This window comes from Nicotiana sylvestris, chromosome 11, assembly GCF_000393655.2.
Source record: "Nicotiana sylvestris chromosome 11, ASM39365v2, whole genome shotgun sequence".
NCBI lineage: Eukaryota > Viridiplantae > Streptophyta > Magnoliopsida > Solanales > Solanaceae > Nicotiana > Nicotiana sylvestris.
Window position 1 is genome coordinate 143436063 of NC_091067.1, and position 17958 is coordinate 143454020.

At 34.5% G+C, this 17958-nt stretch overlaps 1 protein-coding gene across 2 annotated transcripts in view; it reads right to left on the reverse strand.

The window, feature by feature from the left end:
• LOC104246271 (DNA-directed RNA polymerase III subunit 1) overlaps positions 1–17756 on the reverse strand; it is a 40635-nt gene extending 22879 nt beyond the window's left edge. The window contains exons 1-12 of one of the 2 annotated variants that reach the window (XM_070162431.1): positions 17414–17756; positions 17195–17324; positions 16047–16196; positions 12350–12527; positions 9303–9472; positions 9085–9197; positions 5632–5731; positions 3714–3929; positions 3486–3634; positions 3261–3402; positions 3018–3158; positions 1248–1436 (exon numbers count right to left, since the gene is read on the reverse strand). In XM_070162431.1, coding sequence (XP_070018532.1) covers positions 1248–1436; positions 3018–3158; positions 3261–3402; positions 3486–3634; positions 3714–3929; positions 5632–5731; positions 9085–9197; positions 9303–9472; positions 12350–12527; positions 16047–16196; positions 17195–17324; positions 17414–17484 — 1749 coding nt within the window. In that variant the 5' untranslated portion in view covers positions 17485–17756. Of the gene's footprint in view, positions 1–1247; positions 1437–3017; positions 3159–3260; positions 3403–3485; positions 3635–3713; positions 3930–5631; positions 5732–9084; positions 9198–9302; positions 9473–12349; positions 12528–12970; positions 13341–16046; positions 16197–17194; positions 17325–17413 lie in introns of those variants that run through there. The other variant, XM_070162432.1, reaches the window with a different exon arrangement.
• Between the last annotated feature and the right edge of the window lie 202 nt (positions 17757–17958).

The window sequence follows — 17958 nt, forward strand, 5'->3', positions numbered from 1 at the left end:
TATGATAAAGTGAAATATCAATTGTTTAATGACACATTTTCAGGATTACACTCATTGACAAGGAAAAGTATGCCTTAGACCTTTGATGCCACACTAAAGCGCCCACAAAGCGAGGCGAAGCGCTCAACATGCTTTGAGCCTCGCTTCAGGGTTTAAGCGCGCTTTTGACAACACTTATACCTTTTCTTATTTTAGTTAGAATAAGTTTTTCTTAACCTTTTTCTTATTCTAGTTCAACTAGGATTAGTTTTCCTTAACCTCATCAATTATACTCATTGTAAGGCCTATTTAAAGGGCTCAATATGCTGAAAATAAACATTGGTGATTAGTTTCTTTGAGCATTAGCTTCAAAACGTGATTGACTCTTTCGTTTCCTCTTCTTCGCTCATTCAACGCTTCTTGCAATCTTGTGGGATTGAGGAACGTGTGGGTGGGGTTTCTTTTCATCTTACATTCTTCTAACGTGAGTTTGAAGAACGCTTTCGCTCGTTTTGTGAAAAAACTTTCGCAGGGTGCTTTTGTTTTTCTCTCTTCTTTGTGCTTGAGAGGTGCAAAACTTTGAAAGTACATCACCATCTCATCTAAAAGCTTAAGATATTAGAGATAGCATACTTTATTTACTTAATTGTCTTTTCACACGCCCCCTCCACAGGCTTCATTCATATTTTCATTGGCCAAGCACGTGGAAATTCATTCTCTGTAATGATTGCAGTGAGACTCGAACACAGGACCTATGCCTGCTCTGATACCATGTTGAAGTGTGTGACCATCTCATCTAAAATTTCAAACTATTAGAGAGAGCACACTTTATTTACTAAATTGTCTCTTCAACACTAACATTCTAACATAAAAACAATAAAAAAGATATCAATTGAACGGAAAAAAGAATTAATTGAAAGAATACCTAAACTTCTAAAATTAAAAAAATGCAAATGGCACATCCATATGCATAATATTTGTGAAAGCACTTCCAAGAAAAGTATTTCATAATTGATTTATTCTTGATAATCATTGCAGTTCACATGTTGAACTGTGCAATTGCTACTTAGAATTTTCAAAGTTCTGTGAAAACACTTCATTGGCTTGTGAAACCTTATGTCTGATCAATCATCAATCAAGTTGGAAACATGAAAGGAGCACATGGAGGAATAGAAAGAGGATCAAAGAAGAATGTTTGAAAATGAAAACTTCATCAATTAGGCAGCAAGCAGAAGTAAAAGTTCACAAACTCTTTCGAAGTTACCAACCTTAATCAGTGCTGGAGTTGGTAAATCTATAGGATCCATTCCGTCGCCCATATATGAGCATATAAGTGAAAAGGAAGCGCGATCATAGAATGTGTCCTTCCTCGTGATGAGAAAGGAAGACGTCAAAAAATCCTGGGTAGAAGCAACCAAAATTTCTCCACTCTTCGGAGTGCATAAATTGTTTTGAACCTGCATTACCATCACAAACACTTGAAGGAGAAAACTAATGTAGGGACAAGCAAAGAACAAGTTCGATATTTCTTCATATCCTGTTTTGGTCATAGTTAGAGGATATCGAAACAATTTCTGCCCCATTATACACAAAATATCATGAAAAAATAGAGTTTTGAAGGGTCTGCCTTTTAAGTTTCCAATTATAATTTTCAGGAATTTTTTTTTATAGCCAATTATCAGTAAACTTTCTAACCGAAAAGTAAGATTACTAAAGCATAGATAATGAAACCTTGACCTCACATAAAAAGCCTTGAGAAAAAATCTGGAATAAAGGAAAATTAGAAGAAGAACCAAATCCCTCCCCCTAGATCTTGTAACATATGCCTATACATCCAATTAAATAACTTCAGCTAGGAAGCAGCAGCTAGGGATGTCATCATGATATAAGATGACACCATCCTGATACGCCAATGGAGCTTTCAGACAGACAACACCATTGACAATGGAACAAGCAAATCTATATTTTATCCCCAACAGGAAACGAAAGTATCGATCACAAAAAGATTGAGTAGACAGGGGAAAAGATAAGTCACCTTGCTTTGGGAAAGGGAAAAAGCAAACTACATCGAGAAAATGGAGATTTTGAGACATCACGGTCGTCAGTCAAATAGATGTCCTGAAGCAGTAAACTCTAACAGCTTGTTTGGATTGTTGTTACATATCGTTTTATAATGTATCGTATCATATTGTATTGTATTGTATTGTTTGATAAATACAATATTTGGATAGATTGTATCGTTTATCGTCGTTTCATGATGTCATGCACCGACAATATGAAGAATAAACTTGCAATATTACTAAGAAAAAATAGGAATATGGAGTAAAATTATTATATAAAAGAGTAGGGTAAAGGATAAAATATGATTATTTAATAATAAGGAAGGGCAAGATGAGAGAAAAAAAGCAAGGTAACGCCGCCGCCACACCAAATCCGTCGTTCCATAAAGTGACTTTTCATCATTATGTACGGACGGATTTGACGATACGATACAATAAAATTTAAGTAACAATCAAAACAAACATTGTATTTAAAGTGACAATACGATACAATACAATAGGTAACAACCATCCAAACAAGCTGTAAGCTGCATAAATGGAATGAAAACACCCAACCCGGCATATCATCATCCCATATTGAATCTAAATTTTTGGTTCTTCCCAGAAATTGTACTACATTATGTATATAAAATAAAACTGTGGACCATACCAAGAAATTTTTTATTGTGAGGACTATACCAAGCAAATTACTTCTCTTAAAATTTGAATACAATTGAAAATGTTAGTCAAAACAGACTTTGTATCGGTTGGATAGTATATGCCATATTTCTGTCTTAGTCCAACCACAAAAGGTTGACACTTTTCTCAACACATCAAATGTTTACCCTCAAAACACTAAGATGCCGCCTTTTCTCAACTGGACTTCTCTTTTTCACATTACTATTAATTCAAATACTTGTCTAGCTAACTCAAACCACTACCATTTTACTCAATTCTTCACATATGTCAGGTAAAGATGGACGGAAGGAATAAACTTACCCCCATTAACATAAGAGCCTCTGTTCTCGCCTCTTCTGTTTGTGGCACATGCATATTCATCTCGTCCCCATCAAAATCAGCATTATAAGGATTGCATACAGATTCATTAAATCTCAATGTGCGCCATGGCATTATCCTTGCCTGACGGAAAAATTAAAAATTTAAAATTTAAAAGCAGAATTAATCCACTGCCCGCACGAACAAAACGTCCATTCACACATCATTTGATCAAATAATAGTCACCCGATGAGACATGATTGACATCCTATGAAGACTTGGCTGTCTGTTAAACAGGACTATATCTCCATCTTCCAGATGCCGATCAACAATATAACCAAATTTCAATTCATCAGCATGACGCTTTCTAGAAGAGAACATCAACGATCTGCATTATACAATTAAGACAGGCTTTAGAAGATTTATGGATGTGTTTTACAGGAAGGGGTTAAAAAAATTAATACTTCATACATCTCAGTTCCATCAGGATGCTTGATAAACTTTGCACCAGGATATTTATTTGGTCCATTACGAACACATTGCCTCAACTTCTCTATGTTGTGCTGTGAAACTCGCTCAGGATATGTCAAAATTCGAGCCATCAGTATTGGAATGGCAACCTGCATATTTATTTGTGATTCTACCTTCACAGTGAAATAAAACGACCAATATTGATCAAACAATAGTTTCATGGCAGACCTCTGTAATTTTCAAATTTGGATCAGGAGATATAACAGTTCGGCCAGTATATTCCACACGCTTCCCCGAGAGATTTCCACGGAATCGTCCCTGCTTTCCTTTAAGGCGTTGAGTGAAACCACTCATTGGTTTACTAGCTTGCAAATGTAGTGGCACTCCACGAACATCACTGTTTATATACTGTGCAACTTCCATTTGCAGACCAACCCAAGCATTCTATATCAAAGTTGTAACATCTAGTAAGCCAAAAAAACAGGAAGGTAGCATGAATAGGCAGAAAACATCTGGTCCTAATGCATCAGAAAATTGACAATTATCCATGCACGGTACAAAACTTCCAAATAGCTCTAACGTTTGGAAAAACCCTGCCTGTTACGCGCCTCGAGTGCAGCCTAAATAGACACCTTTTGCTGACATATATCTCTCATAGGAAAAGCTCATATTAAACATTCAGTAACTATGTCAAACCAATGTCAAAAAATGCATGATCATTTTGTAGTGTTCACCAGGGAATAGAAAGCTTGGCACACAGTTAGCAGGATTGATATCTAGACTCTCGAGTGACTGCCATAGTGTTCAATAAGACTATAAAAAGAAACAGGTATATCTTTCCAAAAGGAGATAATTTGGTGAAGTAGTGCTAGGATTTGGCAGAACTAACAAAACTACCAGACAAACCTAGTCGAATCGCTTATACAGTAGTTAGATTCAGAAATCTACCCGACACTATCCTAGACATTTAATCTTGAAGACACAGTAATTTGCAATAGTGTGCGGATATACCAAGATTTAACAAAAGCACAAGGCTTTTCCGTTTCAACAGTTCTAAAACAATTTGATAAATAATTTACCTAACATAGGTTTAAAATCTATTGTTGCAGCTATCTCCACAGGTATAAATGGATAAATTCTCAAATTCATATTATGGAAGTAAAAGGTCAATTTGGATAGGAGAGAATGTAACCCTGGTATTAGTATTCACCCCCTGAGGACAACTTAAACTGCTAAGCCAGCAAGTACAAAGGACTAACCCACCAGTGTTAAAGTGCATAATATATGAAAGAATTCCCATCAGTTGTAATTTGCATGCTATTGCATCATAAATATCTTAAAGTACATCTCTAACTTAGAAATAAAGTTATCAACTGGTGCTTTTCCACAGCCGGCAAAAGATGATGCTAGAAATAACATGCTGAGAACCTGATAAGAGTTAACAGAAACTGGCATGGTGAAAAAAAGCTGGCAGAAGCAGAAATTCTCATGTGGTCGAGTACAATTTTCACCAAATGAGCTAGTTTTTGAGGCTGAATCAGACTCAAGGTAAATGTTCTTCAGAATTAACAAAGTGTGTCTGAGATACCACACTAAAGACCTAAGCATCCAACTGAAACATTCATGCAAAGGGTGAAGCGGCCCAAAATCTTTATAATTTGGATGTTCTTATTTATCTAATGAGGATTTTATATAACTCAACAACTTCAATAAGGAGTAAGACCAATTGAGATTCCTCTTAACACTCTACTCTATACTTGTTGTAAGAAAAACCAACCACAAATAGCCACCCACAATTATGGAACGGGAGATATAATCATATTAGGTTTCTGAACATCACTTATAAGAAAATGGACTCCTAAAATGTCGATATGCAATGTAAAATATTTTGGCAATGGGTGAGATGCAATAGATATCAAAACATGCCTAGTACTTCTCATTCCAGTATGCAGAGTTCGACTATAACATAGCAGCAATACAGCACATATTGAATATAAAGTCCATGAAAAGTATATTAAGATTTCCATCTAATTAACCAAAAAAAGAAGCTACAAAAAGCTGATAATTGATAACACTGAATCATTGATTTTCAAAATGAGAAGGAAGTCTTTGATCACAAAAGATCAGGAAGTGAACTAAAAAATACCAGACTCTTGTTTTGAAAACTGGTATCAGAAATGTCTTCGAGAAGTCTGGCATTTTCTTGAATAATACGCTTAAGCCTCTCTGTGATGTCGTTCTCATTGCTGCAACATGCAATTGAACAACTTCAAGGCATTAACAAAAGTATTTGAATCATACGGTGACTGATAATAACACTACAAAGGACAAAGCTTCATGTGGTAATTTGAGAGTCTATATCAACGTATTAATCATGAAAAGCTGAATGATTTGGCCATAAAATCAGGACTCGAGTTTCATAGACTAAAAGTTAACACTGAAAATTGTTGTTCAATATCACAAAGCAATAAAACTATGCTTAGTCCTCATTTGTTTACAATTAATGAAGGTCTAAATCTTAATCATTCATATCTCAGTCATTAAGTGTGTTTATTTTTTAGGTCTGAATCCTAATAATCAGATCTCAATCATTAAGTGGTAATTCAAAGATAATAACACTGCAAAGGACAAAGTCAGACTTCAAGTGGTAATTTGACCATCTATCAGAATATGGATAGATATATCAACGTGTCAATCATGTAAAGCTACAAAAATGAGAGGAATATCGGCCATAATATTAGGAATCAAGTTTCCGTGGACTATAAATTAACGCTGAAAATTGTTGTTCACAATCACAACGTAATTAAACTATGCTTAGGCCTCATTTGTTTGCACTCAATGAAGGTTTGAATTTTAATCATTCATATTTCAGTCATTAACTAAAGTTTGTTTTTTATGTCTAAATCTTATGGCATGTTTGGCCAAGCTTCTCTAAAGCCAAAAGCACTTTTTTCAACCAAAAAAAAAGTGCTTTTTTTTTAAAGTTGAAGTGTTTGGCCAAGCTTTTAGAAGAAAAAAAAAGTGTTTTTGAGTAGAAGCGGTTTTGGACAAGTAGAAAAAAATAACTTCTCCCCAAAAGCATTTTTGAGAAAAATACACTTAGAAACACTTTTTAAAAGCTTGGCCAAACACTAATTGCCGCTCAGAAGTGCGTTTTAAATTAATTAAGCCAAACACAAACTAAAAGTACTTTTGAAAAAAGTAACACTTCTCAAAATAAGCTGATTTTGGAGCTTGGCTAAACAGGCTATTAAACATTCATCTCTCAATCATTAAGTGTGACTATTTTTTTATTTTACAACCATTTGATGGGTCTGAATAAATCTGAACTATCAAGACTTACAACAAAGTATTAATATCATTAAGATGCTACCCATTCTGAGATTTCTGCAAAAATGGCATTTCACCACCACTTCATCCACTTTCATCGCTAATCGTCGTCATCGCCAGTAGCACCGCCCGTCATTATTAACTACCACTGCCCACTATCCACCACTCACAAGACACAACCACCTTACTCAGCCACAACTGTCGCTGCTGGTCACCACAGTCAGCCGTTTCCATCACTGGACACCATTTACAATCATCACTACCATTACCATAACAACCACTAATCACTACCGACAATCACCATCATCCACCACCTGCCACCACTAATCAACCACCTATATCAGTCACCACCACCATTAGATACCACAATCATCCACCACAATTATAAGCCGCCACCACCAACTACCACCATCGTTAACCACTATCGCCCTGCCATCATCACCACTAATTACTACCTACAACTACCACCGTCAGCTAACACTACCACCAACCACTACTCCCAGTCAGCACCCACAACGAGTGGCGGATCCAGAATTTTATTCAAGTCGGGTCAAAAAAAATATTGAAGCCCCATAAGTAATCGACATTAGTAATTATAATTTTTTGTTAATTCCCATAATACTCCTGAAAATTTTCATTTTGAGGTGGTATTCTACTTTCTTTTTTTTTAAAGAAGGGTGAAAATCATTCACATCCCCCGGGTGAAAATCATAGAAGACCTCAAATTTTCCTTTTTAGTCTTCAGTTAGATTTTTGTGCTTACTCTTATAGTTAATAGCAATAAAAATATAGAAATTTGAAACAAAATAAACATAGAATTTACTAAACGAATAAATAACTATATAAAAAGCAAAGAAACCTAAATTTCACCTATCCAAAAAGAGGGCATACAACTTTATGAATTGCACAATTGTTAAACTATAATATAAAACATGCAGTCATGAATTTACACGTACAAGTAACTTTTAAAAATTATTATTTAACAATAAATAATATAACCTTAATTATTATTAATGTTTCAATAGTAGATCTCAAAAATAATAAATGATAAAGTTAATAAACTAAAATATTATACTCACAATAGAGAAGTCTGTTGCGACTACAAGGACCTAGGAATTATCTAATGTTTTAATGCACGAAGTGTCATGCATTAATGCATGCACTCTCGTGGCTTTAGAAAAACTAAAAGTACAATAACACACGCCTGCGGGAATCGATTTCAACTCTCTTGGAAACAAATGACCTTGCTAGACCGCTGGACCACAGCCTTAATGTCTTCCCAAGCGGATTCATTTTTGTTATACCTTCTACTTTTATATAAAATTTATACATATAAACACCAAATTTTTTTTTGACGAAGCGGGTTCAGTTGAACCCTCTTGATATAACGTGGTTCCGCCCCTGCCCACAACCCACTAGTCATCATCACCACCAAACACCATATAATTTTTTAAAAATTATGTTGTTGATATATTATTTCCTTTCATATTCTCTATTGCTATCTTCGATTTAGTTTTCTAATTATTTGTCTTGTCATTACTTGCTATCCGGGTTTCTCTCACCTTCTTTATCCGAGGGTCTATCGGAAACAGCCTCTCTGTCCTTCCAGGATAGGGGTAAAGGTGCGTACATCCTACTTTCGCCAGACCCCACTTGGGATTATATTGGGTGGTTGTTGTTGTTGTTGTTTGTTGATATATTATTAGATTAATTAGTATTTTATTTGAATTTCATATCTATTAATTTCAAATAAAAAAAAAACTTTTTTACACCCAAATGTTAAGAAAACAAGCAATCTTAATTATTTAGTATTCAAATCTTAATACAACATCTTAATATTTAGATGTCTTAATCCTAATACACATCTTACCATTGAGACGTGTATCCAGATTCATACGTCTTAATCTCAACAGAAACAAATGGGGTCTCAATGTCCAATTAGAAATTATTTAGCCTATGTTAGGTCAGCGATGTAACAATTAGTCACAAAATATCCTGATTACTGCCAATCTCCTCCAACACTAGACGTTTGTTTGTCATATTTTTATATCTCGGGCAAACATAAGATTGTCGACGACCTACACCTCGAAAAGTTTACATCCCAAAACAAGTAAAACAGCTACTTATGACCAAAATTGACAGAACAGAAAATTATAAACAACTTAAAAACTTTCAAGTGGGGGGAAAATCTGTGCATTAAAATATCTTATATTGTCTACGAATATCTAGATCAAATTAAAAATTTATAAGACAAATAATTGCATATGACCTCTGTGTTCCACCATCCACAAATACTGAAGGGCGAATAGCTATTGGTGGCACTGGGATACTTGTGACAAGAAGTTTTTCTGGTCTATCGCTGAGGTAGAGTAGCTCACAATCCTGCATGTGAAACAATGAGAGAACAATGGTAAAAAGAAGAATAAAGGATTGCACATAAAAAAATGAGAGAAAGGAGTACAAAAATTAACAAATATCAAACAATACCTCATCAGACATATTCTTAAAAAGGGAGTAAACTGCTTTTGGATCAATTTCTGGAGGCACACTAACAGATGTCTTGAGATCTATCTTGTGAGAGATAGCCGCATTAAACTCGTCCAAGAAACGATTTCCTCGTTCATGGATGATTTTTAACTGACCCTTTTTCACCATACCTAACAATTATAATAAAATAAAAGAATAAGATAAACAATGAGGTCATGAAGATACTATCACCATGCAAAAACCATAGAGCACCCACAGCCTCCCCTATATCTAATAAAATTTTCAGCCCAACCATTCGAAATTGTTGAAGGCATAATTAAGAAAAAGAAGAAGCATTCATAGCCTTAAACATAGATGTATTTTTTGGTGGCTTTTTGGTGAAAACTGGTTAATGTAAATGAAGTAGATACAATGCTAAAAAGAGACGCAATTTGCAACTACGCTTGTTCCACTAGCTTAGTTCAAGTATTTATATAATATCTTAATACTTATCAAAAGTGCTCGCTGACGGTTTAAGCTTTTATATAAGTTGGTCACACACTTCAACATTGCATACTAGCAAGCAGAGGTTCCGAATTCGAGTCCCATCGCTACAGATTATCAAAGAGGATTTCCATGTGATTGGCTCATGAAAAAAACTCAGATATGCACGTGAGTGGGCATGTTGAATACATAATTAAGTAAATAAGTGTGATATCCCTAACGGCTTAATTTTTTGGATGGGATGGTCACACAATTCAACAAAAATTATATAAGCTTCGACATTTTTTTTAAGGTAAATACTTTTATTAATAATGGAAAAATCTCTCGTATACAAACAATATACAAAAAACTAGAGAATTTACAACATAATATGAGTCTCTATGAATGATACAGAATCTTCTATATACATTGGAATCTCATGGGTGCACCAAAAAGAAACTAGGAATGACAGGCTAATCCTCAAGTGTACATAGTCGTTCTCTATGTTCTCCTATTACTTTCGTTCCACATAACCCAAATAAATCCTAGTAGTGCAACATCTCATGCTCTTCAAATTCTCTTTTGTTCTTCTAAATTTCAAGTTGAAGAGTGCCTTCTTCACTGTACCCAGCATGGCCCACTGCATCATAAATCATCTCAAAATCCCACATGACAAGCGAGTTACCGCTTAACAATATAGTTGGATGTGGTCCCCATCTTCACCTAGACATGTGCACACGAAGCACCAACTTACATATGCAATTCGCCTTTTTCTCAAATTCTTGTTGCCAACCAAGCAAAAAAGCAAACTTTTTTTGTTGTCCTATGGGAATCCAAATCGATATGTATGGAAAACTCTGACTCATCCTTTGCCTAGAGCTTATGATAAAGACTTCACTGAAAATAACCCATCTACTCCTACCCCTACCTCCATGAGTCCTTACAGAGATATTTTATTTACTTATCCTAGTGAACAAATTCATCGCTTATCAGAGAACTACATGGCAAGTATCTACTCTATGCATAAAGAGAAACCACTGAAGCAAAAACCAATCAATCCATAACTTTATTCCCCATTTAAATCATCTCACATTAACATTATACAACATAAAAATAAATATGAAAAGTGCTAGACATTCTCTATATTTCCTAGTCGCATAAGAATATCTAATAGCGCTAGAAGACTCCTACAAAGTATAGGACGTTAATAAACGTCTTAACATGACTAAAATACATTCCTAGCTACTCCCTCCATTCCATTTATGTGGCACTCTTTCCTTTTTAGTCTGTCCCAAAAAGGATATCAATTTTCTATATTTGAAAACAATTTAACATTAAAATTCCATGTTACCTTTAATAAGAAGATTTATAGTCACATAAATATCTAAGACTTGTTTTAGACCACAAGTTTCAAAAGCCTTCCTTTCTTTCTTAAACTTTGTCCTTAGTCAAACGATGCCACGTAAATTGGGACGGAGTAACTGATATTGCATATACAAATTTTTTCTTTCGCTAAATCTGCATTGATTCCGAAAGATTGTAGGTCTTTTGAGACAACTTCCTTCCAAGTGATTTTAGGTCTACCTCTTTCCTTTTTAACACCTTTACCCACTATGGAATATAATCCAGCATAAAAAAGAATAAATGCAACTCGGAACAAAGATCCATCCCAATGTAAATTAGTAGGTATGGTGACTATTTATCTACAAGAGGCATTATAACAATTGGTTTCTTTATTGGTCTTACCGGCAATATGCATGTTACAATGAGCTTGAATTTGACAATTAGTATTAAGGAATTTTTTTGTTGAAGAATTATCTACATATTATACGATTCACATGCCAAAAGAAGTATTACAGCATTGTTTCTATAAAGAGAAATGTGAATTCCTCAACGTAAAAGCTAAAACAAAATTTAACATTCAACACTAGATATCAAGAAAAATTCAAGGCCCAACCTTCTAAACAATGGAGCATTTGTTATCATAAAGTGTCGAAAGTCTTCTACGAAAATCCTTATCAATTTTTGTGGAAAAAAGAATTCCAACCAAATGCCATTTCTAGATAAAAGTTTTTAGTTATTGTAGGAAACTAAAAAAACACCTCTGGAGACTGGAATAGCATTTCAGCTTTTAGAAAAATTGAAAAACATTTACTTGGGGAAAAAATCGGAATTTTTTTTCAGCTTTGGAGAATCTGAAGCAATTTTTCAAGAAAAAAGTTTCACCAATTTTCACATATTTTTCAAATTTACAAGTTAAATAATATCCGCTCACTTTGATTTTGATATTATAGATAAAGCAATTTTCCTAGATTTATTCAAATGAATGCCCTTCAAAATCACGTAGAAATAGTTGCACATGCATAATAAATAGTCAACAGCAATGCAGATGGCATCTAGTTAGAACCTATGTTGCTCGGACTCTCCAAAAGTGTTGCCGCAACCGTGTCGGATCCTCCAAAAATGCACTAAATTTGGATGATCCGATAATTACCCAACAACATTTTTGAAGAGTCCAAGTAATATAGGTTAGAACAAAGGACTAGCTGTAGCCAAAAAGATGAAGACGAAGAAGAATATCAAACCATTCATGTATCCGCATTTGGAACATGTGACACTCTTCTGGCCACTTGTCATGGAAGTACACTTTTTCACAACCTTTTTCTGTAGTTCACTCTTCATCAAAGGCTCAGTTCTTGGATTTCTCATCTTCTTCAAAAAGACTCGACGCTCCTTGTCATCTAGAAGTATTGAGGAGCAGCACTGATAAAAAAAAAAAAAGTGGTTGCATAAGGAAAAATAGTAAAGCACTGCAAGCAAAGTAGATACCAAACTCTTGAGCACGGTCAGAGGAAGGAAAAAAGAAAACAAAACTCTGACAGGGCATCATAAATTACTAATATCACTCGTACTATCTCCAAACCATTTTCTTCTTTTTCTTTTCTTGGTTTTTTCATTTTGTTTGGTTTGGTAAATACTACTCTCCTAACCAACTTCACATGGGAATCTTGGTGAAAGTATCAGACTCAAATAAATGGTCCTGGCATGGATGACTACCAATTAGCTTTTGAGGTCAGGATTGTTCGATTTGTACCAACTCTATTGCTATTCCCAGTCATGTTTATTTTAATTAGTGACCTGTGCTATATCCCTATCTGAGCTAACTTTTGCAGTGACCATTCTCCACCAGGACATCCTAACTTTACCTTCAGCAGATGAAATCCATCGCAACGCTTTTTTTCTTTATATTCGTAAAACGGGCAATTTCGTGTTTGCACATATAACACGCCTTAAACCCTCACGCCATGATAAGTCTACCCTTACCCTATCTGTCATCTTTTTACCTTCCCCCCAAACTAACTCACCTTAAAACTATTTGTATCTCTCCCCTACAACAAACCCATCAGAGTCCACTTCTTCTTTCTTCTAAATTTGATTCAAAGATTCTGCTGCCTCCAAAACTAGTTTTTACATGTTAATTTAAAATTACTGCATAAATAGCATACTCCCCAAACATCCCATCTACTTCCTCTACCATGCTAATTCAGAATTACTAGTTTTTCAACATTAACTTCAAATTACTGCCTTTTTTCCTCTTACTTTGTTAGAAACCAAAGAAGTTCTATATTTCATATCTAGAAGAGAAGATTACAAGGCCTATTTATAATACTAATTCACCTAATCTATTAGTTGCCATACACCTAATTACACCTACTATACAACTCATATACATGTGCTAGCTATGATGTAGTACATGTGTATACATGTGCTACACAACTTGTATTACACCTACTATACAACTCATATACATGTGCTTAGCTATGATGTAGTACATGTGTATACATGTGCTAGACAACTTGTATGTCAACACTCCCCCTCAAGTTGGAGCATATATATTGATCATGCCCAACTTGTTACAGATATATTCAACTCGAGCTCCATTCAAAGCTTTTGTGAAAATGTCTCCCAATTGATCTCCAGTTCTAACATGACCTGTAGAGATGAGCTTTTGTTGAATCTTTTCACGAACAAAGTGACAATCTATTTCAATGTGCTTAGTCCTTTCGTGAAATACAGGATTAGAGGAGATATGAAGAGCAGCTTGATTATCACACCACAACTTTGCTGGCAATGTAGTTTGGAAGCCAACTTCACTTAATAGTTGATGTACCCATACAACCTCACACACAGATTGTGCCATAGCTCTGTATTCTGCTTCCGCACTAGATCGAGATACGACATTTTGTTTCTTACTCTTCCACGAAATCAAGTTTCCACCAACAAAAACGCAATAATCCTGTCGTGGATCTCCTATCGGCTTTTGACCCTGCCCAATCTGCATCTGTGAAACACTCAATGTTAGTGTGTTCATTATTCTTATATACTAGACCCCGTCCTGGAGATCCCTTTAGATAACAAAGAATCTGCTCCAGAGCCGCCCAATGCCTGACTGTTGGGGAAGACATAAACTGACTCACAATGCTGACAGAGTATGCGATATCGGGACGAGTTACTGTAAGATAGTTCAGTTTTCCAACCAATCTCCTATATTTCTCTGGATCTTCGAATAACTCACCGTCTTCTTTCACGAGTTGTGTGTTAGGAACCAGTTTCAGCTAACAAGTCAAGAGTATATTTCCTTTGGGACAAGAAGATGCCTTTCTTGCTCCGTGTAACTTCAACTCCCAAAAAATACTTTAGTTGCCCTAAATCTTTCGTCTGAAATTGAGTGTGAAGGAAAGACTTTAGAGTTGAAATTCCTGTAATATCACTTCCAGTAATAACGATGTCATCAACATATACTACCAATAAAAGAATACCATCATCAGACTTTTTATAAAACACCGTATGATCGCAATTGCTTTTCTTCATCCCATATTCTAGAACAGACTCACTAAATCTGCCAAACCAAGCACGGTCATTCTCGTCTATTTCGTTCTTTTTTCCTCTTTCTTTTCTTTTTTGGGAGAAACAATTTCATAAATAAACGACCAAGTCAGTGTCATAATATGTACGCCCCACTTCTTTTTTGAATTTGTTTCAAAAATATTTTGTGCCTCCAAACCAGCTTCTACTTTTCATTTAAATTTTCCATAACTAAAATTTTGATACCAAAACGACTTTATATTTGATCTCTAAGAGAGTTTCTATTTTTTTCTCAACTAGAAACAAAAATGTTCATAAGCACCAGACATGTTTTTTGACCTCATAATAATGCTCATAATAACCTTAATTTTTTTTAAAAAAAAAAATTAATGACAGCCAAAAATGTTTATTATTCTCAACTTCATTCTTCACTAATTATTTTGGACCACGACATATGAGAACTTTGAAGTATACAACAAGCAAAGTAATAAAAACAAGAACAAGACTATAAGAATCAAGGTCTCTCACTAAGAGTTACAAGATCTTAAGGCTTTCCCTCCAGAGTTCATAATCGTTAACTGGAAAAATCAGATTACGTATTTTTTGGAGGACATCTGCTCGTACCCATGTTTTCTTATCCTATTCTATATTAATGAGATATTTACGACAACTGCAATTATCTGAAAATTTTATTGTTAATATAATTTATAATAAATGAACGCCTACTCTAAACTGAATATTATGTTTGTAATTTGGAGATTTGCACAAGTATTATGAAAAGGCACATCAATTACATGGAGTTTTGATCAATATACTGCTATTTTTGTCTTGACAATAATGGGAACTTAGGTGTCTTTTACTCATTATTCTACTTAATGTCTCTAAAATAATTTCACAGTTCTAAAAATATAACTTAACATAAAACTATCACAAATTTTCATCATTCAACAGCTTAAAATTAAAGTTATAAATGACTTCTTTTTTTTCAATCAAAGAAATTTTAAACAATTTGTATACAATTTTTCCTCACTACTACCAATATGATGTGGAAGAAAAACTAAATTTTCAACCTCTCTGCCCAGTTAAATTGCATTCTTGAAGTTGTATAAAGTTGATATATACCAGAAAAGATTAAGAGGGTGTTTGGATTGGCTTTTAAAAAAGTAGCTTATAAGCTAAAAGCCAAATGCCATAAGTTGGTAATACCCAACTTTTGACTTGTGGCTTATTTTTGTACTTTTCATGCCTAAAGTAAGTGCTTTTTAGTACTTTTTATCATTGTCAAACACCACAAAAAAAAGTGCTTAAAAGCCAATAAACACTTAAAATAAGCCAATCCAAACACCCTCTAAGTGAAAACTACAAATAGCTTATTGCCGCAGAAATCAAAGGGGTTAAGTTCAAACAAGATATCACCTTGCATATGCACTTCAAGAGGTCCACAACTGTGCCTAAATATCCAACATTATAAACAGGTAGAGTAAGCACCAAGTATCCGTAATGACCTGGACACTCTCTAAAGTTCCCATGACAAGTTTCACAACCCCCATTCTTGTTTGGAGGCCCCTGAAAATCGAAAATTTCGTATAATCAAGATACGGAAATCAGCATCAAAGAAATAAAAAAAAGTTATTCAAACTCAAAGAGAAACATGAAGCTCAAGGTTGTTCCTTTCCATCATCTAATGATAAATCAAAACAGCTTTATTTAGCCTCCACTATTTAAACTGACATGCACAGATCATAAACTGTTAGCAACTAAAAACCTGTAAACAACTCGCTCCAAAAATAATGATTAAACTGCATTATACACCCAGCATGCCTAAAAATAATTCCCAGAGCAACAGCTACACCTCTATACAATAAACTACAAATTATATACTTTCTATGTGACATAGTTTGACTTGGTATGGATATTAAAAAAAACGAAGACTTTTGAGATCTTTGGTCTTAAATATGTTGGAGTATTTGTATGGCTATAGAAGTTTCTCAGTAAGTGCAATGGGAAGTTAAAGTTAAACAGTTTCCAAATATTGAAATGTTCCATTCTTTTTGAAATGTACTAATAACAATTTGTTTCGATGGTTGCTATGTATTGTTTCATCATGTATTGTACTGTATTGTATCGATGAATACAATGTCTGAATAGATTATATCGTTTTACAATGTCACATAGCCAGCAATTTGAGGAATAAGCTTACAATAACATAAAGAAAGAGTAGGATACTAGGTAGAGTTATTAAAAAGGAGTAGGGTAAAAGGTAAAATGTAATTACCAAATAATAATTAAGGACAAAATGAGGGGGAAAAACAAATAAACAGCGTGACCACACCAAATCTGTCGTTAATAAAATTTAAGTAACAACCAAAACAAATGGTGTATTCATCGAAACAATATGATACAATACAAACAAGTTGTATGGAAACAGCGTCACATAAAATGGAACGGATGGAGTAGTATATAGACGAGTTGGGACCGGCCTTCTGTAAACAGTGTTCAATGGTTATTTTGCTAAATCAGTTTAAATGTGATTATTATGTGAATTAGAGTTGAAAGAGGATTACCATGCGGGGATCTAACAAGCCATTAGGAATAGGCTTTTTAGTAGAATCATAGTAAACCCCACGGTAGACTTCAACTTCTCCTAACTTCAAAATTTCCACCTCTGAGAATAGAGAAAATTGAATGCTTTTTCTGTTCCAACAATAATATTAAAAAAACAATTGATCAAAACATTAACAAAAAACAGAAACAAAAAAACAATAAAAATTCAATTAACTGACATTTTTCTAGGACCAACATCTTCAATGTAGGGCTCTTTAGTGAATTGGATTATCTCTTGTGTTCTCTTCATCTCAAAAAGATTTTTTTTTTCCTTCTGTACTGAAAAAGTACAGAGGAATGGAAGTGTGAGGTGTGGGGGTTTAAGGAGAAGCTGCTTATTGGGCGGGAGGGTTGGGGTTTATGCGCTACTGACAACGACGACTGAGGCGCTTAAATAAGGAGACAGACAAACCCTACACATACTTGTATAAATGGTGAAGTCGGCGAAAGCTGTATGCCCTGTAGATCAATTGGTAAATGCCGCTTGGAGTTTTAGCCCTCTTTCAAAGGGTCTGGTGTTCGAATCCAGAACATAATGAAGACCTTTATTTTTGTTTTAACTGTTGATTTACCTTTACTTTTGTTTGTACAGTTGTACTTATTATTTTGATGTACTGTGTTTTTGGTCTCTATTATTGATGTTCTATGTGGACATAGTATATTCCACCAATCCTTTTGTCCATACAAATTATTTCATTATTTCAACTTCAATTTGATATGCTAT